The sequence below is a fragment of the Halichoerus grypus genome, chromosome X (assembly GCF_964656455.1).
Source record: "Halichoerus grypus chromosome X, mHalGry1.hap1.1, whole genome shotgun sequence".
NCBI lineage: Eukaryota > Metazoa > Chordata > Mammalia > Carnivora > Phocidae > Halichoerus > Halichoerus grypus.
Genome location: NC_135727.1, coordinates 120,494,128 through 120,518,590, shown reverse-complemented (window position 1 = coordinate 120,518,590; position 24,463 = coordinate 120,494,128). Strand labels below are relative to the sequence as shown.

Genomic DNA, 24,463 nt, shown 5'->3' with positions numbered 1-24,463 from the left:
AGGTCATTTGTTATGTGGTAATAGCTGACGAATGCAATTTCAGGGCTGTTGTTAGTCAGGCACACCGGGAGAGGATAGGGTGAGTTAATGCAAGAAAAATGTGAAGGCATCTGCTGTCCCCGTCACAGGGAAACTGCCTCTGGGGTGAAGGCAGGCCCAGAATGGGGAGAGGGTGCTGGGCAAAAAAAAAAAAAAAATGAGGATATGTACACCTAGACTGGCTGTGCGGGCCCCCAGATGGGGTGAGCAAGACTTCCGCCACAGCCAAAGCTATGAAAGCATGATGCCGATTATAGCGGAAGCACAAAGGAACACGTCTTTGGTTTACTTACCTGTGCAATTAAAGTTTTCAGGGCCAGTAAGCGCCCCTGGGCCGCAGCTTCATGAAGTGGGGATCGGTCAGCCCAGCAATCTGAAACACAAATCAAGCTCAGAGTCAAGGTCTGGAGTCTTCTTCCGGCTGTTCAGTCCCACTGCCCACCCACCGTGGGAGGGGGTTTGGGGGAGACAAGGGCAGCTCGTACCACACATCGGGCTTTCTCATTATCAGCCACTTTCAGGGTGACAAGCCACTTGAGTGTACAGCTCACGGGTCTAGTGGTGTGTGCAGAGGGAGCACAGACCATCTCTCTCACTCTTTGGGGGCAGTTTTAACAAGCAATAGATTTAGTTCGAATACATATTGCCCCGGGCCTGGATCTGACAGCTCTAAACAAGGCAAAGTGAAGGGCAAAGCTGGTCACAGAGCCTCCCTGCTTTCATCCTGCCCCTGCCTCCCACCCTCACCTCTACCCTGAAAATTCAACAGCCTGGACCCCACGAAGGAGGCTGGAGGATCAGGGGAAATGGGTTGGTTCTCAATGCCCTAGGTAATTGTCTCGGTTTCATTTTGGTCATGAGGCATATCTATTACCACGATGCAGAATAGGTGTGGTTTTTCAGATGACACAATCTTCCACAATTTCCTGTGGGCAGTTGAACGTGACAGCTAAGTGCGGAGCCCGTGGGGCCACACTGCCTGGGGTCAAGTCCGACCTCAACCCCTTTCTGCCGAGAGGGGCAAGTTACTAAAATTAATTTTGACCTCAATTTCGTGATCTGTAAAATGGGGGGTCTAGTAATTTGGTATTTAGCAAGTGCTTTGGTCTCAAAGTAGGCCAATAAAACACATCCATAATGTTAGGTATTCAAGGAACTTATGATTAATAAGTACCCATGGTAGGGTGAGTATTTTTTTTTTTTCCCTGTAATCGCTTGTTAGTAAACAAGACTAACCAGCTTCAAGGGGCATTTGAGAAGTAAGCCTCTTTAAACATGCCAAAGGGCGATCATTTGTTTGGGATGAACACCTGTTCCAGTTTGTAAAATTTCAAACATAATTGTGCTCTTCGTTCACCGAATAGCATGTAACACAATTTGGATTTCACACAAAGGGTCCATCTTATCAACCTTTTCTAGGGGATCCTGATGGTGCCAAGAATTCGGGTTTTTCTATACCTGTGACCTTGGCAAACACAACCCCGCCAAAGATGGGATTATGTGAGTGTGAAATAGCTTGAGGCCACAAGGACAGAGTGAACTTCTCCAACAGATGAGAACAAGGGCCATAAACATTTCAGTAGGCGCTCTTCCTATATTGCAATTCAATTTTTATCTTCTCTTACCCTTGGGGTCGTGAAAAGATGCAAGGCTAGAATGAACTCTATGGGGTTGGATTGAAATTGGAGTAGCTGGTACGAAAAGGTGATTTTCAACATGTATCTATTTATGTTTCTATTCATATTTATATTACTTTAACAAGGTTTTGGAGAAATGGCTGATTCCGGCGCCAGGCCGGGAAAAATATAAGATGGGCCTCGAACACCTTGCCGGAAACACAATGAATGATGGGACATGTCAAAAAGACATGGAAGCTGGCTTGCAGGGGCTTCCACTGGTCAAACATGGGATGACTTGAGCATCGAAATAAAAAATGGTAGTAGGAGATTATACTCTATCAAATGAAATAGGAATCTCTAAGTCCTCACTGATATAAATTAACATATACATAGCAAGGAGGAAGCTCTTCCTCATAGTAGAACACCAACTTGGAAATGTAGAAGAAATTGTCGAATCTGACTCGAGTTATCTCCTCACAAAATAATTACTAGTTATAAAGGAAACACGGGCCATTTTATGGTGGAACAAAATTGTAGACACCACCTTACCCAGGGCATCAAAGTTAGCATCAGAAGTGATGGGACAGATTGGCACAGTGTGTCATGGGCGATGGGTGACATCACGTGCTGTCGGAGGGAATGCAACGATAAAAACACACCATAGCTTGTGTAATATTCCTGCTCGAGATGCATAACCCAAATCGAACCCCAAGGACACTGTGAACCAACTCACCGAGGGACATTCTGCAAAGTAAGTGGCCTGTAACCAGTTCAAGGAGGGACTGAGGAACCATTGCAGATGGCAGAAGGCTGATGAGACACAACATCTAAAGGCCCACATGGGATCCTTTCGCTCTCAAGGACATTACTAGGATAGTTGGCTAAATAGGAATGCAGGTCTCTGGGCAAAGAGAAGTGGGAATTCTTTGTACCACTCTTGTAACTTTTCTGTCACTTTGAAATTAGTTCCAAAATTAAAAAGTGTGATACACACACATATATAAACTGGAACTAATTTATATATAAGTTTATCTGTATACACATATAATCACTGGGTTTTCATATTCCTGATACGAATGTGTGATGCTTTTATAAGAAAAACAGATAAAAATGTTAACAGGGAAAAAATCTTGTGCTCGTATCTCCACTTGTTCCTGAGTCAGTGAAAAGCTGATGAATGGAGTATTTTTAAATCTCTTTTGACATTTATAATTTGCATAAGCTGAGAATAATGAGATAATGAATGCATATAATCCTCAGTTAGTCAGCCCTGGTTTTCTTCTAATACATCTCCCCCTCATTCAACATGAACTGTGTGTCAGACGCGTCGCCCTCTTGCCTCATCGCTCTTGGCAATGGACACAGGCACTGGGGCTGGAAGGACAGTCTCCACCCACGGATGGCAACTCAGGCCTCTGACCAATGTAAGAAGCAAACCCACAGCCACAGCTCGGTTATTCTTTTGTTCCAAGAAAAGCCAGTCAACCCGAGTCACCTGAAGGTATATTATCTAAGTGTTTGATTCAAAAATAAAAACAAGGTTTACATGGTAACTTGCTATTATGAAATTAGAATACTAACATGAAATGGCTTTATTATTTTTAAAACTTACCTCCAGGTGGGCTGTGGCGTCCCCTTTCCTTCTGAGAAGCAGGAACCTTAACCACATCTTTGTCCTATTTCTAGTAACTTCTGTTACTCACCAGTCCCATAAGACCCACTGCACACATACAATGGAGAGATCTCCAAACGTAGAGTGAAGGAAGCCAGACACCAAAGAGCATGTGCTGTGTGATCCCTTTCTCTAATGTACGAAAGGGGGCCCAACTCACCTGGGGTGTTAGGAGTCAGAAGGACCCCAAGGAGGGGCGGGGGTTGACTGGAAGAGGAAAGAGTAGGGGCCGTGCTGATAATATGCAGTTTCTGGCTCCTGGGAGCCGACACCTGATCACGTTCACCTTGTGAAAATCCATGCAGATGTTCACTTAGAATTTGTGCCCTTGTCTGTATTTACAAAGTACTTCAATAAAGAGATTTTGAAACGACTAGTCTATGGGTCAGTCCACTTGAGCCACCTCTCCTGGTGCCCCTGTCAATGCAGGACCCTCTGACACCCCTGCCTCTGACGTCATGGGAAGCCTGTGGGGCCATCTTCCATTCCACCATGAAAGCAGGAATGGTGAGCTGTCCCTGGCTTGTCCCTCACCACAGGACTGCTCTCCGCTTCTCTTTTCCTATAGGAGAGGCCCGGGGGGGGGGGGCAGCTCGGCCCGGGGGGCAGCTCAGCAAGTTGCCTGAGCGGACTTCCACCTTGAGAGGGAAATACCAAGCTCCCTTCCTGTCAGGGGCCCCTGATCTCAACTGGTATTTCTCCTGGAGCCCCCACCCTTGGCCTTCCAGAGAGGGAGCACCCCCAAAATGCATGCCAACCCATTTGTCCCACATGAAGAGATCTCACTTGCAGCAAGTGGCAGAAATAGTACCAAATTCCAAGGTTTTGTGACTTAGAACACCCCCTGCTCTGGCGTTAAGAACTACCAGTTTTAAATCCCGCCTAACTTCAAGGCCGATTTATTGGCCCAGGATGCTTAGCTCTATCCGCCATCTCCTCATACATAGCATGAAATGAATCCATTCGTATCACCTTCAATGTAGAACTCATTTTTGCTTCCCAGCTGGAAACAAAACCACTCTCAAGGGAAGTCACCTTTCCAGTCACATTGTTTTCCAGCACTTGCTTCCAAGGACCTTGAGTTTTCACACAAAACCCTTTCCGGCAACTCCACCATGGTGGGCTCTCCTGTTTTCCTCTTCTTATTCCCAACACGCAGCCTCTCACTCTTATCAGTCTTGTTTTGCAAATTGGAGCTAATTGTGAGAAATTAGGGATAAAAGGTATCTGGCAACGAGGGAGTTTTTCCATTCCTTTCAGGAAATATCAACTAAGCTCTCCAAATAAATGAACGCCTAAGTAGGAATCAACCATTCTCTTCTAAGGCAGCCTATTTTTAGTCCCTTGGCCGACTGCCTGTGTCACAGGGCTGCAAGCACATTAGGAAGATAGTTTACTGGACAAATATGTTTACTTGTTCCTGATGAGGTGTATGGAAAATGTTCAAGTACTTTTTCATCCCCCCCCCTTTGACTTTTTCTCAGAATATGATTCATATCTCTAGTTCTCAGATTCTTTGAATAACAATTTCATGACAACTTCTAAAACCACAGATTTCAATAACAAAATCGGTTCCGAAGGAATACAGTTGTCTGAGTGCCAAGTATTCAAGATAAAACTTATTATGACTATTTAAAAAAAAATTTTTTTGTGCAACTTTCCCCTTCCTAAGTCCAACAAGTATTTAAGATTACTGGTTTATTATTTTTAAAGAACCACCTAACTGGTTATAATCTCTGGTGCACATGGAACAATCTTTGTTCTCTTAATTCAAGTTCCAAAATCATATGAACCAATATCTTCTCCTGTAGCATCTATCAAATAAAAAAATTCAAAAGGAATCTCAATTTTGAAACAAAATATACACAAGAGCCTAGCAGAATTAATGGTATTTTAAGTCAAACAAAGGTAATTGGCAAAAACCCATATTATAATAATTTCCTGGGATACCTAAAATATTATACTAAAACTGAGTTAAAATGCATACTCTCTAGAACACGCAGTTCTTGTCAGGAGATGCACCATGGTCAACAAACATCTTTCTGTAGGGTGTTAGAAAGAAGGTGCCCTTGAGCCCATCATGAGCAGGAGAGCTGTGGGCTAAAGGTAACAGGGGGTGTGGGCAGAGCCCCTGCCGAGGACTGGGTGTCCAAATTTGGGAAAGCCAGCAGGCACTTGTGAGAGGTCACTCTGCAGAGGGTGGCTGGGCCAAGGCCTGAGAAGACAACCAGCAAAACTCAACAAGGGTAGAAAGCTAGGTAGAGGATTAGGCAAGAATGGACCAAAAGCAGGAAAAACCTGGTGGAAGGGGAAGGACAGGAAAAAGGAATCAGGATGTTGAGTCACACAGAGGCGTGGCCATCAAATCAAGGTGAGTCCTTTTTGAATTTAGAACAAGGTCAACTGATTCTAAGTGTTACACACTCAGACTCCAACTAATCTTTTAGATTTGGCTTAACATAAAGTTAAAAAAAAAAAGAGTACAATAGTTCCACAATCTCTCATCTGCAGTTGTAAAATCACCCACATTTTGAAAACCAAGCTTTCCCCCAAGTTTGATGCAAACTCCTTTGGCAGCTAAACATGGTGAGGACTCAGGTTAAGCAATTTATTCTTTTTCATTTGTATTTCCGCTTAGTGTAAAATATCAAATATAATACAGAAATAGAACTATCACAATGTTTGATTATGGGAGTACTGTGAGATAATACACTGTACACGCCGTGCAGTCTTTCCAGTATCCCCAAAACTCCTGAATCCTGAACCACGTCTGGCCCAAGGCTCATAAAAACAGATGATCAACCTGTAGCTAGATACTTTATTTTTATCAAGTTTGATGACCAAGCCCTGGACTAAATATAGCTTCAATTCTGGCCAAATTAAGCAAAGGCGGAAAAATCATATACCACATCTGTCAGGAGAAAATGCCCGCAGAAATCTCTACGGGCTCATGGTGGGATCCAGTGATTCATCTGGTGCTCGAGATGCAGCACCAAGGGCCAATGACAATGTTTTAAACTTAAATACATAGGTATCTATAATTGACCAATTACACAAAGAAGCCCGAAAAATCAAAAAACCAGCCAGCCGTAGTTTACCTCAAGTCTGGTAAGTTATTGACAAATGTAATAGTTTAAGCCACAAAGACATATTGAATGATGCATTCCAGAATATGAGAGTCCAGAATAAAAAACAATTCCAGAAGATTTTACATGATATTTAATGAGGGACATGTTGCTAGGTATAGCTTCCAAAAGAAAGCGTGCCAGGACCTATGACAGGCTAAACTATGTCCTGGCTGAGTTTTTAACTACCCTCCCCTTGTTTTTGACAGCTCTGATGATAGTTTACAGGAACATAATATGCTATTGGAATCAAGAAATTTAACCTTGGACTGAGACTTATTCTAAGTCAATTAGCTAACTTACTGATTAAATGTCACATATTTTCCCAACCGACATTTGTCTGACCCATGAGCAGCAAAGAGAATTTCCAGTTTGAGCTGAAGACCGGCACAAAATTTTGTTCGTTATTTTTAATACATCTAGCTTTAAGTATATAGCATCTGACTCCTAACAGTGTCAAAAGAAAAAAACAACAACAACAGTGTTTCTGGCATGCTGCTGCCTACATTATGATAGGAAGCCTTATTTACCACATCTGGATATACTGTCTATTATATATACGTGTGGATGTGTGTGTGTATTCAGAAACACACACAGTCATCCACACACACATATATGTATACATAGAAAGGAAATTAAACTGAGAAATTGACATGTACTATTCTCCCCCGCCTCATTAATGATAATCAAAAAATACACTTTTGACTTTATAACACCATGCTACTTGCAAATTAAATGAATATTATCCTAGGAGCTTGACCAAATGAGGACATTTGAGGTAAAGAATGAATGAGCTCTATTTAAGAAATCTGTATTATGGTCCAGACCTAAATCCAAACCATGTTTACATGGGTTTTGACTATTACCAAATCTTTTAAGAGTGTACTTAATGCAGGATGACAAAGACAGAAACGATGCACGTGAGCAACAGGACAAAACATTCTTAACATGCTCCTGCCAGTATGGACTTTGTTGGACTTTACCTCATTTAAGCCATGAGGAGGATCAATCTACAAGAACATCCACACTGTGTTACTGAAACTCTTAGAAAGCCCCTGCCCACACTTACATATTAAATTAGAAAACAGATTTTCAGATCACACTTAATTCGAAATGAAAGAGAAACTTTTTTTAAAACAGTCTAAGCAACATACCTCCCTGAAATGTGTGACAAATGTAATCCCCGAAAGAAACCTCTTTCCACATTCCGGGCCTTCTGACACTTCCTGAAACTTCAAGATTCTCCTCATTTCCCCCAGTGAACTGAAGCATTCTGAGGCTTTGCCTTTGGAGGTCTTATTTTTGGGGGGGATGAGACTACCGTCATCTAGTGTCTTCAAACTTAATCTAGTGTATTGGAATCACATTGCACAGGTCTATTTTGAAAGAGAATCCCGGGTGCAAATTGACATGGATACTAGATCAGGAATGACATCATCCTGGAACCCCTATGAACACTAAGAATACAGAGGGAAATGGTGAACTCTGTTTACAAATAAATACTCCTCTATCAAGTGACCATCCCAGCAGTGACAAGTGTATCTGATTCATTTACTTTTGTAGCAATTCACTCCAATTAAGGTGAATCATTTCTTCAGAGAACTGGAGACTAAACCCTACAGAGCATGAGATTTTAAAATGTTTTTCCCAAATGCTGGCATTTCATATTAGAAAAACCTCTGTTGGCAGGGCTTTGCACAGCGCCGTGTATAAATGGGTTTAGTGCAGGGTTTCTCCTGACAGTGATGAGTAGCTAATGGATTCGAATTGCAAACGACAACACAAAAATATATACAGCATGCCACATTTGCTGCTTTAAATCAGATTTACTGGTCATTCTATTTCCTGAGGAAACTTAGTCTTGTTAGAATGCATTGTTAAAGTTTGCTTAAAAATATTAAAGAAAATAATTCCATGTAAGTCATTCTTTAGGTTAGTAGAAATGAGGTTTCTGCAAATACTCTTAGAAAGCCACTACCCTATTTACTTCTTAAATAAGAGCCACTAACAGAACTACAAACTTGCAAAAAATAAAGCTGAAAATCCTTCAAATTGGTGCAGTCAAAATCATTTGCTACTTTAAATAATAATTTTTAAAACTACCCACACAAAGCCAAAGTATAAATAAAATCTGCCCTCTAGAAATATTATTCATATGAACTATCTAGGAGGGTTTTTTTTTTTTTTTAAGTTTTAGGAGCAAATCCGTGTATTTTTACCTGAAATTCCACCATAGATCTCTTCTGCTATCCTAGCCGCTTCTTTTCTATTTCCTTTGACGATATAGAAGTGAGTTAGGAGAGCCAAACAAACTTTAATTAAAAGTTTGAAGAAAAAAAAAGTAGCAAACATTGTAATAAAAATGTTTTTAAAGCCATAGGAAACAGGACTGTCTTCCATTTTGGCTTACACTCTGTATAGGTTCCTGGTACTGCAAAATCTCACTGAGTTATAATTGGTATCATATGACATCTATTTTCAACTTTCTAGCCCTTGGTGCTCCTGTTACTGAGAACTCGCTCGTACATTCTAAGCTAACTGTGATTTGGCGGCTGCGTGTGCAGTCTCTCATAGCAATGTGGAATGAACTCCAGAAACTTCCTTTTAGACCTGCATTCCTTAGTGCTATTTAACACACAGGATTCCTGGCCGGATCTTTTTCATTCCTAAATCCCAATTTGTGCTACATTATGTGGGAAGGCAGTTATTGGAGAGAGAAAACAAACTTCTCAGATCCCATGGGGACAGAGCAAGTTATCTGAAGTGGGAAGAACTGACGCCAGACCATTTCATTTTCTCTTCCTCCTGAGGTTTTTGGGGAGATAATGCTCCAATTTAAAATATGACCATCTGAACAAGACCATTTACTCTAAGGCAGTATTTAGTAAAGGGCCCCTCTTGGATGCCTCTCCAAGTGGATGTGTCCGATTGAAAGCATTAGACCACTTGCTCTCATGGTCTCATCCGTGACAAGGTCTGCCGGCAAAGCCCATCATGCATTTCCCATTTCAAGTGTCAGTAAAGGTGGTGCCTCGGACTGGAATATGGGTGCTCTCCTTGACCGTGTTAAGAGTTACAGCAAAATGGATGAAGAAGATGCCCTCCATTCTGGGTGAATTACCCAAAGATTCTATGTATCAGTACCTTCCCTCGTTGGACAGTTCTCTTCCAACCCTAACTCTTCAACGTGTGTCGGCGGGACAATACAAGGGAAATCAACTTCTTGTTCATTTCCCTCACCGACAAAAATTAGATGAGGAAAATCCAGGTCTCCTCTTTCATTCTTGGCTATATTAGATTTTCAAAAATCTCTACAAACTATTGAAAAAGGCAAGCCAAAAAAAAAAAAAACATTGCAAGAGTAGACTAAAGAAATCTTACTTACTAAATGCTTTATGCAAAAAATATGGGAGTTTCTCATAGCACTCAGGCAAATTAGAATGACGACCTCTATGAGAACTGGCTCCCTATAGTCTGGGGAAAGGCTGATGTGTGAGCAGACAGCCTTGTGTCACAGTATAGGCTGCGTCCATTTCAGTGAATTACAGAACCAGGAAGATCCGGTGCAGTGCCCAAGCCCAAGAACTGAGATCAACGTACAGGGTTTCTGGACCCAGCTTAGTCCCGACCTACAGCTTATTACCTAGAGAGTGCCAACATAGGAGAATCCGCGAACACAAGCATCTGTGAACACAAGGACACTGCCCTCTAAGAAGCCCATCCTTTACTCAAGTCAGCCCAGTGACATTATAGGACGTTATTCCATCTTGTTCGGGCCTTAATCTTCATTTAAAACATGGCTGTACTTTCTGTGTTATACACCAGAAAAGTTGGCCATCAGGAGCTCGGCTTTTTTGTAAGGTTCAAACGGATGTCTATGCTATTTCTGAGAGACCATCTTTAACTACGTTTGAGCATTACATTCGAGATGGGCACAAAAGGCCACTGAAGTAAGGGGTTAATTCACAGCATCCTTCACAGACGAAATCCTCTGTGGCACTACAGTTTCTCAGCCTCAGCACTACTGATATTTGGGGCCAGATAATTCTTTGCTGGGGGCAGGCGGTTACCCAAAAGCATTGTAGGCTATCCAGCAGCGTCTCTGCCCTCTGTCCACTCAATGCCAACACCCCCACTCCCATCCAGGGCTAACAACCAGAAATGTCTCCAGACACTGCCAGGTGTCCCCTATGGGTCAAAATCGCCACCCCCCCCTCTTCCCCTACCTCCTACCACATCCACTTAAGAACCACTGAGCCATAGCCAAATATAAAGAACAAAGGAAAATCAACTCCCCAAAGTACTAGTGAATACAAATTAAATTTTGTACAGAACTTGAATTTTTAGAATTTCATACTTAAAAAAGCCCAGCCACGGGATGACACAATTTAACATCTCACCATATTCTTTCGGGAACGTGGAGAAGGAGAAAGAGGCCTTTAAAAATCCTGTGCAAAAGTAAACACAGACCTGTGATACCCTGACTTTGCCAAAAATGAGTTTTGGCGTAAGATAAATCAGAACATACCAACGTAGAGGACTGCTTTCCACTGCTTCCAACAAAAGGGGTGGGAGAAGCTGGGCTTCTGTAAATGAAATCAAAATTCAAATTCCTTTTAAAACAGCTTACAACATAGAAAGTGTAATTATGTAGTTCGCACACACAATAGCTTCTAGATGTATTCACTTGTCTCATGCAACAACTCCAGCGCAGGGAAAAACAGGGCTTGTGTGGATCAGGACACAGAGGCACAATTCAACTTGCTACTCCATGAGTAGAGACAACGTACTCTAGAAAGAAAAGATGACAGAGTAATTCATCATCTGAAGGACAGTTCCTATTTTACTAACAGACCAAGCAACACATCTAATGGCAGTGAAAGAGCAAGCAGACGGAGGGGGTGGGAGTGGGGCACTGTTAAACGAGTAAAATCATATTCTCTTCATCAAAGAAGACAAACTCAGAAAATTGTCAAAATGTCATTTTGGTCTTTATTTTTGGACATGTAGCGTGTTTTCATAAACCAGTTTCATATGTGCTAGTTTTTGTAATATCAAAAGAAATACAATATACTTTTCATAAATTCCTCATCACTGCAAGTTCACTTTCAAATAAATGTAAGTAGCGGGTTCGAACAATATGTTTCCACATGTTGACCAGTGCAACACTGACAGTTACAATTAAGGTATCCAGGAAGCCTGAAAATTAAGATTTACTAGAACAAGCAAATTTACTTCCCTTTGTTAAAAACAAAGGACATAATTTTGATTTGCAAATTACATATTTTACATGCAAGTTGAAATCCCATTTCCATCTGAAATGAATGGCCATCTCGAAAATACGCTGAGAAACAAAAATGTAAGAACAAATAGTAGTATGCCCTTAAAAACTGCTGAAGCGAATAAATAAAAACACAGGTTAGTTTCTTGCTTTAGCGTGCATATTGGCACTGTTTATTTCATATTTACATAAATCAGTTTCTGTGCATTAAAAATCCCAATAAGATTTAATGGTTGGGGTCAGTCCATTTTTCTCTAACAAAAGATCCCTTAACTTCCAGGTTTTAAGAATCGCACTCGCGCATTTGTGTTTTGGCACAAAACACAAATCGTTATTTCTTACAGATCAGTGGCAACCGGTTAACAGGCATGTTAAGATACTTTTTAAAAAAGAAGTTTTATGAGCGTTGTCGTTAAAAACAAAAGGAAACCAATCCTGTACAGAACCCCAATACTGCCAGCAGCTTCCTAGTGCACCACAAGCACCTCTTTCTTTGGATTTCACAGTCCTTTATCACAAAAACGTACTCTAAGGAGTTCAAGGAGTTAATAAGACACACCATGTGGATAATTTGGGGTTTAAAAACCCATGGCTCTGGGCAACAACGATTACAGTTAACAACAGACAACCACAAAGAGACTGTGTTCCTATAATTTTCAGACTCAATTAGCTATAAATAGAACATACTGGGGTGAAGACTTCTGCACACTGACAAGACTTCTCAGACAGCACCTAGGCCACAAGTGAAGGGAAGTGACTTCTATCAAAGGTAGCGGAGGGGAGCAGCTGAGTTGGAGATGACACAGCTCGTACGTTCTGCTCGGAAAACATGAAGGCATTTACAGAGGACTCAGTGATGCCGGGGAAGGCGCGGAGGGTTTCTCTGCACTGTCGTCAACAGTGGTATTGGTCCCTAGCATTCCAGAAGCAAGAAGCTTTTTCACACACACAAATTAAGATGAAGGCTCTACCTAGGAGAACGCATACGACAAGATCGAAGAAGTAATCGGAGTCTGCCGACCATTTTTCCTGGCATTGAAAGCCTGAGCATTTTTGGCATGTTAGATAGTTAACCATTCCGTCAACTGTGACTACAATGAAGTGAGCCATCTGAGCGATAAACAAAGAGCATCTGAATGTGCCCCTGGTCCTCAACAGCACGAAGTGTCTACTTCAATGTTCTACACACAGTAGGAGATGCTTAAAACATGCCAATAACTGATGGACTATCTTGCTCAAGAAACCTGCTGACGATCTGTAACACTGAGCGTACCAAATAAATGTCTAAGAACATGACTTCAATGACTAAAATGTGTCTGAACAGGACTCAAAAAGAGTTCATATCGTTGTTGTACTTCCCGAAAGAAAACCTGTAAACATCTGGTGAATGTCTAATTGATGGTAGAACATTTAAAATTGGCCCAAAAATGCCCAGAAAACATTTGGCCCTTCAGCACCCAAAGCTCCCAAAATATAATTTTAAAACATCTCTGTTAGAGGGATTTCAGTAGTCTGAAAAATTTCATACCTGAGTGGCTTCAATGTTCTCTCCTAAATCTTAAGTAAGTTAAGTGCAAGGAGTTTCTACACTCAGGAATTGCATAAGTGTTTATCTTTCCTCAAAATAAAACATTGAATGATATAGAGGTAGCATAACTTACTAAATTAACTTTAAAAAAAAAAAGAAAAAAGCAAGGTTATTTTCCATCGTCTTACTAGGACTATTACAAATGTGTAAAACCTTACAATCCAGGCTTTCTTCTACCTGGGTTTAGACATCTCATTATTCTCGCCCCCTTTTTTACTGTAAGGATATTGATGAGTCCAGGCGCCCTTGGGCCCTGTGGCATCTATTGCGACATCGATGATAGAATCTGGAGTCATCCATCTCAGGAAAAGGAGGAATAGAAAGTTGAATACAGCCAACAAAGCAAAAATGCAGCCTGTTACTGGGCCACAGTGAGAGATGAGTCTGTCCAGTCGTTTGTCCATTGGTAACACAGCTTCTCCTGCCACGCGGTCGTACACCTGGCGGGAGAGAGGCCGAGAGTGAGCACTCTGACCCACAAGAAACAACGACCTGCACGGACCAGGGATGCTTTACAGATGCAAACAGGAGGCGCTTACATTTCGTTGTTGTTGTTTTAGTAAGGACGTGATTAATGAAATTAAAGTAATTATTGCCATGTGATTCAACACGTATGGAGTGCTGATCCTGGACAGAACACTGGGCTAGACACCGCATCACACAGAGACGAATATGCCAGGGCTCCTGTCCCCTAGGGGATCACCATCAATTTTAACCAACTACGAGAATTCCAAAGTCCTGAGAAGTTGGAACCGCTTTTCGGGTCACCTCTGTCGAGGCCATAGTTAATTCAGCAGTGACTTCCTGAAGCAGGACTGGCCTTCTAAGATTCCTTGATTCGGCTGAGCAGCTCTCACGGCTAGCTGGCAGACATCAACCACCATCAGAGAGCTCTAATCTAGTGCGCTGCTGAGTACAGAGAGGCTCTTCTTTCCACAGCCACGGGAGGCCGTGTTGCTGAGCACGGATGGTGAGACTATACAGAACCATTTCGTGGACTCCAAATAAAAGGAAGGGGAAAAAGATGGGGGAAATTTTAGTAGATGGCATAGGGCAAACAAGACAACGTTTACCACTGAGAACCGGTAGTAGGTGGCTTGCTGTTTGGAAGCGCTGCTAAGCACAAAATTCAGAAATATTTTAAAAACAAAGATCCGTAAACACACTTAGTTCCAACACATAAACGAGGCCAGCATTTATCTGTTTCGATGGCATTCGAGCATGACTTGTGGTCACTGTCACACAGTGGACCTGTGAGCCATCTCCTTTGGAACTCAGGAAGGCTGGGACGTGCAGGGCGAGCTCTACAGGCCAGCAGCCTCTGGAAAGGTACGGCTGTTTCCAGCTAGCTCTTCTACCCTCAAAACATCTGGGATACATTTCAGTCCGAATTATGCTGAGACTGGTGAATTAGAACAGTTGACAAAGTATGTTTCCAGCGTGAACTCCAATTTAATTTCTTCATCAATTTTCTAAATAAGCACAGTTAAACTACGGAGGAGGAGTTGAAAAGGATCGAAACGGCCTGTGCAGAACAGGTAGAATTAAGAGAGCAACTACAAATTCTCTATCGCCGCTTTTTATTTGTGGTATCTCCAATATCTGTCACGTGCATTCTGAATCCTAACTTACTATGTTCTCAGTCAGCCCAGAGATGCAAAAATCCTCTTCCCATAGATAATCAAGGTACTTAGCCAAGGTGACGCAAGAGTTTTGGGAAGGAGCCTGAATTAAACGTTTGCAAGTGTTAAAGTTGCCGCCATCGGACTAAGCAAAACCATGTATTTTCTAATAGACCGACATGCTTTAGAATCAGAAACAGCCTCAAGAAAACATCTAAGAGTAGATTTTAGTATCAGTTTGGCCTTTAATGGTTGTGACTTCTAGAAAATTCGGTAACTTCCTCTATGGCCACTTTAATGAAAGGTCTAGATGGCATTACTGCTATTTTCAGATGTCAAATGCAATGAGTTGACTAGAAACTCAGCCTAGCATACACCAAAAGTAGTACACAGTGCATTTCTTTTCATCTGAAGAGACTTCATATACTTAAGCAACAGAAAGGGTAAACCTATACAAGAAAAAGCAAACGTGTACGTGAAACGCCAAGAATTTAGACACAATCTTCAAATACCCTTTGCTTAGCACATGACATACTTTTTCAGTTCTTTCCGCAACATTCCTCCAGGTGTAGAAAGTCTTTACTACGTTATGGATATTTTCGGGAGCCGGCAATGCTCCTGACTTCAGCTGGGAAATCGCTTTTTCCAAACCCTCACACAAGGACTTGACGGAAGGCTCACAGAGAATGATAAGATTTTCTGGAAGTACTTCAGGAATTCCACCAACCCTGGTACTTACAACCTTAAAAAGAGAAAAAGAATATACAATACACCATAGTTCATATCTCAGGAAAATCAGCAAAACTAACTTAAATTAAAAGTCACTACAGAATGCATCTGCTTATTTTTCAGAATAACAAGTACAGGAACCCCAACATGTAAGCCCTCAAAGCTTTTTACCTGTAAACCACAACTGGCTGCTTCCACAATCGCCATGCAGAATGCTTCGGTAAGGGAAGTATTGAGAAAAATATGTCCTTGAACTAAGACATTTCTAACATCCTTGTGTTCTAAGGCTCCCAAGAGACGCACTCTGATTTTTGAAATGAAAGAAGAAAAGAAGGGAGTGAAAATCATGCTAGAAAATAAATATCATTTAGAAGCCAAGTGTGCTATTCACGTTATACTTAGATTACTGCTGGTTCTGATGTTTTCCACCGCAAAAGATTAATATCCCCAAATTCTGATCTAAAAGAGTCTTTTAAAGCTATTTGGTTAAAACTCACGCAGCTAACATATTTCTAACTTTTGTCACGCATACAAATTTCATCTTCTCCAAAATTAGTTGGCATTTAGTGAAGATATTAATATACTTTGGTGAGTAATTATTAAAGAGTCATTTCTAAACAGAAAAAGGCCCCTTTTAAATTGACGCTTCACAGCAAACACCTTTCTAAGTTACTGAGAAAGAGAAGTATTTGAATCTGTGTGTGCAGGACAATTTACATGATTTGGGCCATGCTATATAAATCACAACTCAGCAAGGCTTGAAAATCTACAAACATTTCCAAAGTGGTTGTTTTGTGTGTGTGTGTGAGCGTGTGCACGTGCACGTGCCTTCCAGGGTACTTCCAACCATTGCCCCTAAAAGTCAAATAATATTGGACTAACAAAAAAAATTAAATTGTGATTTGTTAAAATTAAGGTTTCCCATTTTATACACACTTTTTTAAAATAGGTCTCGTGTTACATTTTTTCATCAAGTGCACGTAGGAGAAGCAGCCCACTTAACAGACACATGTAACCAAAACTGAATTTAAGTAATATATTTTCTCACCCAAGACAATACAGAATCCATCAATACCTGTCATGGAGCTGGTACCTTTCTCGTACTTCTTCCAAAATGATTCTCTTAGGTCCCTCTCCTCCAATTATGAAATTTAAATCTGGATATTTCTGACAGAGTTCAGGTATTATACCACTAAGCAAATCAGTCCCTGAAAATATAAAATAAAGTTGAATGTTGGAAATTGTAACATTTAAACTTAAAAAAAAAACTCATCAGAACTGAGAAACCACTCACTTTGAAAAGTATTAGCTATGCCCTCCTTAAGTAGAGAAACTAACTCAAACCTTTCCTGGGAAGGTGGAGTGTCCAAACTACCAGTGGTATCCTAAGAGTTGCAATTCTTAAAGATACATACACTGACATCCATTGTTACCCAATACCCGGACTATTCTGTTTCATTCTAACGTAATATTCTTTAAGTTATTCACTTGTGTCTACACATTACCTACTTCTAAAAAAGGTATTTGACGTAGCTAACATTTAAGTTTTCTACAGAGCCTAACAGCTGACTGGAGATCTAGGTCTTGTCCCAGCCATTTTATGAGCAAGTTCTTTGATTGTGGGAAAGTTTTCTGATATAGAAGATGAAGAGACCGGATGTATCTGAAGTCCAAGGTCTCTTTCAGCTACAAAATTTCTACATGTGTTCCACTTCCCACCACAGGAAGGGGCTAAGCAACAAAGTGTAGCTGCAGCCTCCACTTTGTTGAGAAGGCAGTTTGTACAGAGGATCTTGTAAAGAACGAACGCCATAGTATTAGTCAAAAAAAATTTTTTTTTTTAGTATCAGCCAAATTTAAGAGCAGTCCGTCCAAACCTGCCGTACATAGCCCACTTCCCTTGAAGGAGAGTAAATGAAGGTGGCAGGCCCTCAACTGCCAGATTACAGTCCAGAGAACAGAAGGGTGCATCTTGGTTCCTTTCTTTAATGAAATACTTTTCTTATAACACGTAAACCCAACCTCAGGTTAGAAAGCAGTAACATAAACCATGCCCTGCCAGTCTGAAAGTGGCTATCTAAAGTGACAGCAATGTTGACACTATTTGGGAATTTAGTTCAGTAACAACTATCAATTGGACACATTCAAAAGTAAAAGTAAATGTAAAATAACCCAGTTAAAGTTTATTAAGAAATGCATACATACACAAGCACATACATAAGAATTGCACTTTTTCTATCAATCTTCCCAAGTACAGGCAGATGAATTATAAAAAAAGATGGTGGGGGAAATCATTTATGCGGGGTCATTTTTATTAAATAATTCAAAGTAAGGATTTAAGTAAACTCGGCCAGTATTTTCAAAATATGATTGCATTAGCAAACATAAATTCACATGCAGCTTTTCTGAATTGTGAAGGTTTCTCATTAAAATCTTAGCTATCTTTGTTTCGAGACAATTACGAAATCCATCAACTGGATTTCTACACAAACCAGAAGGTGGCTTAATGACTTTTAACATTTAGCTTCCTTTAATTCTTTCATTTTCTTTCTTTCCTTTCCTTCTCCCTTCTAATACAGAGGTTGAGAATCCATTCTTCAAATGAAAAATGCAACACATATAGAGTAATAATCATAGCTGCTGATAACAACTAACATTTACTGAGTGGTTACTACATCGGGCTATGTCCCTTAAGTGCATTATGTCATTTAATCCTGACAACTACCTTACAAGAAACAGAAGTGATTAATATTATCAATGATCTATAACATTATTCTAAGAATAAAAGGTTTTCCCAAACAATAAAAGATACTCTCCTGCCTCTAAGAGGAGTCTAACACAATGGAACATACAAAAGGGCTTTCAATTGCCATAGTCACACAAAATAATGGACAAAGGAAAGGAAAATCATGATTCAAACTGCTTTTAAAGCTCAGTCTAACAGTATTTCAAAGAATCTAATCAATCTACATATACCTAGAGGCTGGGCCAGAGGTGAGGGGAACAGGAGACCTTAACTCAAGAGCTGAACTCATGTTTGTCATCTCTGATACTTACTGTGTAACCTGAGCGAGTTACTTACCCTCTCTGAGACTCAGTTTCTTTGTCTGTTACATGCAGATAACATCTACCCTACAGTTGTTGGGTCAAGTGAGGTACTGTACCATGCACAGGCTTTATCAACTGCAGAATATAAATGGAAGTTGTCATTACCACCACAGCAGGAAGTGGGCTGTGCCTGCGCATGCGCAGGAGCACCGGGAAACCCTGACTGAGAGCAAAACAGGCTCTAGAGGAGGAGGAGGAAGGTAGCCAGAAAACCTGGGGGATAAGAACTGGGACTTATCCTCTCTCTCAATACGTGGCAGTGGGCCTTTGAGAACTGGTCCAAAGGAACACCTCCTAAGGAAATTAATTAATAAGTAACGGACCATAAATACAGCTACTCACTTTTGGGCTACGGATGTGGCCGTTCCTTCTGAGAATGTTACTTTTTACACGGTGCCTGGCATATGGAGAGGGTTCAGTACTTGTCAAAGTACTGCATTTGAGAACATGACAGGCCATACCTTCACTCTGTGGCTGGTGGTTAGCTCAGCTGGTTAAAATACCATCACTAGTGAAGTAAAGGTAACAGGTTTAATCTTTGTACAAATCATTCATTTTGCTCTGATCCTCGACCATGCGTGCATCATACGCTTGCTCGGCTAGCTATCTCACGAAGGTATACTGTGTGATTAAAAGACAAACTAGGCACATTTTCTAAGTTACAACAAACACATCACCAATATCCCAAGAGGGATTCAAACAGAGAATGCTGGTCCATTCACATCTTCTTGATTCAGGAATGAAAACACATCACGAGGGCATGCCTTCACCCCAGAAAATGCAGTTCAGCAGTTTTCCCACCAACCTCTGCTTAAGTGGATTGCTGGATCAACCAAGGCTCTGTTCCAAATATAAAGCCTACTGACCAAGGCCCATGCGTGGATTTCAGGCCGGTCCCTAGCACACCGGGACGCTGCTGATCCCACCGCTGAGCTTCGTGCTTACCAACAATCAGCTGCATTTGTCCACGTGTTTGATGCCAGTTACACTTGTTATTGCACTGGGTAATTTAGTTAAACAGCACATAAACTGACAGAATAAGTTTCTATGAAACTAAGCTGAATGGTTCGAAAAATCCAACAAAGCCAAGTTACGGAAAAAAGCTCTAGTCAGATTAGGGGGTATCTTAAACCACTGTATAAAATAGAAGTACATTATTTCATATACCATTACGTTCTCACCCTGCTTAAAAAAAAAAAAACCAAATTGGCAACTATAAATTATGCTTTTTGAAGGAAATTGTGCCAGAAAGTTGACGCAGCTCCAAGTGGTAGACCAGTAGTCTTACGCCTGCAAGCCAACATCAGACTGTTGGCAACTCCGTGCACGTTAATAACATTTTGAGTCAAATTCAAGTATTTAAGGAAGGGTACATGTTATTTTTTTAATAATTCCCTACTTGAAGTGACAATTTTGATTACTGGACAGGTTTTCAAATACCATCCAGAAGACCAGTTAGGTTTTGAATAACCAGACTGTTCCAAGCTTCTAGTACCCAAGGCTCTACGAATGCTACTGCGGTGTCCAGTAAGTGCTGCGGAGGCACTAAAAAAAAAAAATCCTCCTTGGTAACGGCAGACACTTATCAAATACCAACTGGCCTAAGTACTTCAGAGGAACCATCACCGAACCCTTACAAGATTCCCCTTGTTGCCCAAATCATACAAAGGAAAAAACTGAGACTCAGAGACGTTAAGTAGCTTGTCCTCAATCACACAACGGGATGCAGCCAGGATCAGACTCCAGGCTGTCTAATCCCCCTGCCTTCACTACTTACTTGCCTACATGTTCTTAATGTCTCAATCTGTGACTAAATGAAATAGGCAAGCCGCAAAACAGCCACGCGTGGGACAAGCTCATTGATTTTGAGGATATGCATAAAACACAGGAGAATTGTAAATCAAAATATTCCTAAGGGTCATCCCTGAATAGTACAGTTACAGCTGATTTTAGTTTTCACCCCTGTGCTTTTTCTGAGTTTTTAAAATACCTGCAATGAAAGACATGACTTTTGCCATCAGAAAGGGCTACATGGTGGGCTCAGCCTTTTACTTCTTACCACACATACATGGCTGTTTTAACTTTAAAAAGACCTGACCTATTAAACAACATCAGATTACGGTTTTTATTTTTAAGTAACTATTAAAGCATCAAAGGTGGGGGGGGCGGGAAGCATTCACCACCATTCCAAAAATTTCTTTTTGGATGTATAAGACAATATTAGACCTTTCTTTGCTATATTTAATGCAGAAGTAGTTATAAAACCATAGAACAAAACGAAAAGCCAAACAATCATTACATTCAAGTATTCAACAGCTTTCTACAAGAAAAAAAAAAGTCTGTGCAGTGCAATTGTAGCTATCATTTCATTACCTTTTCTGTAAACAAGTCTGCTGACAACAACAATAGTTATTATACTATCATGCCTTCTAAATGGGTCTGGAGTGAAGTCAGTAGGATCTACAGCATTAGGAATGACGGACACTATTTCAGGATTCAGTGCTGCTCTTAGCACAGTGTTTTCCTTACTAGTATAAGAGACACAAATTATGTGGTTTGTGTCACAAAGAGACACAGTTAGAAGCTTGTTTGTGAGCACCGAGCTGACATCAGCAAATCCGAAAAGGGAATGGTCCGTGAAGACTGTCTGGAGCCCCATTGTCTTGGCGTGGAAGAGGGCATCATGGGCCATGGCAGAAAAAGAACTATGTGAATGGATTATTGTGACTCTCTCCCGAACAAATATGCACCTGAGCAACGGCAGACTATGAAAGAGGGTCGTGGCTGTAGATTGGTTGTACATGACTTTCAGAGGCAAGTAATAGACTTTGAGGCCATTAGTGAGGTAACGGATGCCTTTCCGATTTCCATAAGCATGGGTGACAATGATCACTTTGTGCCCTCTTTCAATCAGGCACTGAGAGAGCTGGTAAATGTGGCTTTCCACGCCTCCCATGTTAGGGTAGAAAAAGTCCGACACCATGCATATGTTATGGGTGCGGGTCCTACATGTTGACAGACTTCCAGGGCTAACACGGGAGCGCACAGCTGAGGGAGGCTGGCCATGCCCACCTCCTCCTCTATAGGCCATGCTGAGATGGTTTAGGCATCTGTCCTCAGTGCAACTTGGTTATGTGTCGTCTAGTACCTGAAAGAGAGAGTAAAACAAGATCTCAGCTCAGAGACAAAATACATTACCTTTTCCAAATCCAGATATAAACACTGTTTTATGCTAATGTAAATTTGCTAGCTTCCCCCGAGAAATAAAACACAAGCATATAATGAAATTACTCACCTGACATTTACTTGCTTAGTATTTACTCTGTGCTATACAACAAAACTAGATTCCACAATGCCCTTACATTTTAATTTTGCTTTAAAAATACTGCTACACATAATTTTTAAAAACTAGTTTGTTACATCACAGTACAAAAGAATGTGCTATGCTAACAAACCAGTTCATTCCAATAATTAAATATATGGTTCTTTCCAGAAAAAGTTTGCCAACCCTGCTCTAGAGCTTAGCCACTGATGCAACGAATCTCATACAATTTTGCTATTCACTGTGTGGCTTATACTAAAATATACCTGGAGCTAGAAGTGTCTTTTTGACAGTAGCTTTTTCAAGTATCACCTACAGCACATGCTGCTGACACCCATCTACGTTTTCCTCTTCCTTATTCAAGGATGGCGATAAACTGCTTTCATTTTCTTAACCTTTCTTTCAGTTAAGTAGGCCTTTCTTCCAAAAGTGTCCCTCTCTTTGGTTTGAAGTCTAAAGATAAAGGCTCAATTCGAGATGGAGTGGATCTGGGGCCATTTTCTACATCTAACGTAGGAAATATTGATCTCAGGGTCCTCTAGATCCTCATCAGCACAAAATGCCCACTCAGTACTCAGTACTATCACAGATTCTTACTTTTAAAGCTAAAGCGTGTACTGGAAAGCTAGTGAAAATCTTCCTCAGATTGACAAATGAGATCCCCACACTTCCGGAAACTGAACTATACAATGGAAAGCCATCCTAAGGTCTGAGTTTCTGATTTCACCTGCAAACTCAGGAAATGCAAAGTAACAGCCTGTGTAAACCCTTAATTATCTCTTCTTGCCAACAAAATCATCTATATTTTAAATATATTCTCAGAAATACTCAATAAGTGTTTGTTGACCTGAATTTACTAATTAAGATTCAAGATTACCAAATATTGCGATTCTTCAGTTTTGTACTTTTAAGTGGTTTCAGTAACATTTTCTTACTGTGGTTTGTCACCTAAACCTGAATTTCCGGTTGTATTCAATTTAAAAATATGAGTGATTAAAAAAAAGGGTAAAGAACCACATGAAATTATCTGAAGTTTTGTCATTAACCTGCAAACGTTCTGTGAGGAGTCAGCCTACTTCCATCGGGTTATCACACCTAACATCTTTATGGCGTAAAAGCTGAACAAACGGAACAACCATAGAATCTTAGATTTTAAAGCCGACGAGAGGCTTGGAGATCCAGGAATACCTCCCTTGCTTTACAAATGAGAAGCCGAACAAGTTGAGCGATTTGCCCAAGGTCTCCACCCAGCCACTAAAGTGGCAAATGCGAGATGGCCGTAAATTTACACCCACCATGGCCAACGAGTCCCTGGGCAGTCAGCAGCAGAGGCTCCCGAAGAGCTTTAGGGAGACCCTGCGGGGGCGTGGGTCAAGAGCACGGTGCTTCCACACCCACACCCTGGGCAATTCCCCGGCTTCACTCACGGAGAGGTCACCGGGGAGCGCCAGGGCCAAGGAAGGGACGACCCTGCTCAATCAGCGACCCCGCTGGAGTCAAGCAGGGTCTCGCCAGGCCCAAAAGGAGGAAGATGGCCAGACAGTGGGCAGGGGTCTGAGGCTGGGGGTCCCAGAGCCCTTCACCGTGCCCGCCTCAGTCTCGGCGGAACCGGCTCCAGCGCGGCCGCCCCAGCGCACCCTCAGCCCCACTCGACTCCAGAGGCTCTCGACCCCGACTTCCGAGCTTCTAAGCCTCGCCAGGTTCGCCCCTTCCATCGCCGGCCACACTCCCACGGGTGCAGCCCAGTCCCATCCGGAAGCGGCCGAGAGTGCCGGCGCAGGGTCAGACGCGCACTTACCGGCGAGTCCCATGGCCGCCAGTGTCCGGACCTCCCGCGGCTGCAGCCAGAGTCCCACCCCGCTACCCCGAAACACCAATCCGAGGCGTCCGCGCCCGAGCGCCGCGCCCCCGAGGCGGCCAATCGCAAAGATGCGCTGGCATCACGTGCAGGAGCGCCGCTCAGTCCCCACCCTTCAGCGCGGGATGTAACGTCAGCGCGCGTAGGCACATGTTTTCGCAATGTTCGGGAAGACTAGTTTTCTCGGCATCGAAAGTAGTAATCCTCGGTTTAACCTTTTAGATGAATTCTTAGTGTCGCGAATCTCTAGAAACCGTCCCTCGTCTCTTCTGACACAAGCAGCCTACCAGGAGCGTTCCTCAGGGTAAAGTCAGAAATCCCAGCGTGACTCGCAGCGAGCCTTTAGGGCTGCTGGGAGTTGTAGTCTGGTGGCCTTTGGAAGCGAAGCCGAACTTAGAAAACTCACTCCCAGGATGCACCGCACTTCTAAACCTGAATTCTGCGGAAGGTCGGGTGGGTTCGCGTCTTGGTTACCTAGTTACAGCGTCTCTTTTCTGGAA

At 41.8% G+C, this 24,463-nt stretch overlaps 2 protein-coding genes across 5 annotated transcripts in view; both read right to left on the bottom strand.

The window, feature by feature from the left end:
- ASB11 (ankyrin repeat and SOCS box containing 11) overlaps positions 1-8,855 on the bottom strand; it is a 31,298-nt gene extending 22,443 nt beyond the window's left edge. The window contains exons 1-2 of the mRNA XM_078064892.1: positions 8,675-8,855; positions 333-412 (exon numbers count right to left, since the gene is read on the bottom strand). Of these exons, the coding sequence (XP_077921018.1) occupies positions 333-412; positions 8,675-8,855 (261 nt within the window). The remainder of the gene's footprint in view (positions 1-332; positions 413-8,674) is intronic.
- Positions 8,856-11,186: 2,331 nt separating this feature from the next.
- Positions 11,187-24,048, bottom strand: PIGA (phosphatidylinositol glycan anchor biosynthesis class A). 4 transcript variants are annotated; one of them, XM_078064890.1, is made up of 6 exons: positions 23,904-24,046; positions 21,157-21,931; positions 16,751-16,883; positions 15,847-15,979; positions 15,482-15,688; positions 11,187-11,246 (listed from the first exon to the last, which is right to left on the bottom strand). In XM_078064890.1, the coding sequence occupies exons 2-6, from the start codon at positions 21,872-21,874 to the stop codon at positions 11,220-11,222; spliced, it is 1,218 nt and encodes a 405-aa protein (XP_077921016.1). In that variant the 5' UTR covers positions 21,875-21,931; positions 23,904-24,046; the 3' UTR covers positions 11,187-11,219. The 4 variants fall into 4 exon arrangements, with proteins under 4 accessions (XP_077921016.1, XP_077921017.1, XP_077921014.1 ...); XM_078064891.1 differs by lacking the exon at positions 11,187-11,246 and adding an exon at positions 11,425-13,764 and having other exon boundaries at positions 21,856-21,931; positions 23,904-24,048; XM_078064888.1 differs by lacking the exon at positions 11,187-11,246 and adding an exon at positions 11,425-13,764 and having other exon boundaries at positions 23,904-24,045.
- Between the last annotated feature and the right edge of the window lie 415 nt (positions 24,049-24,463).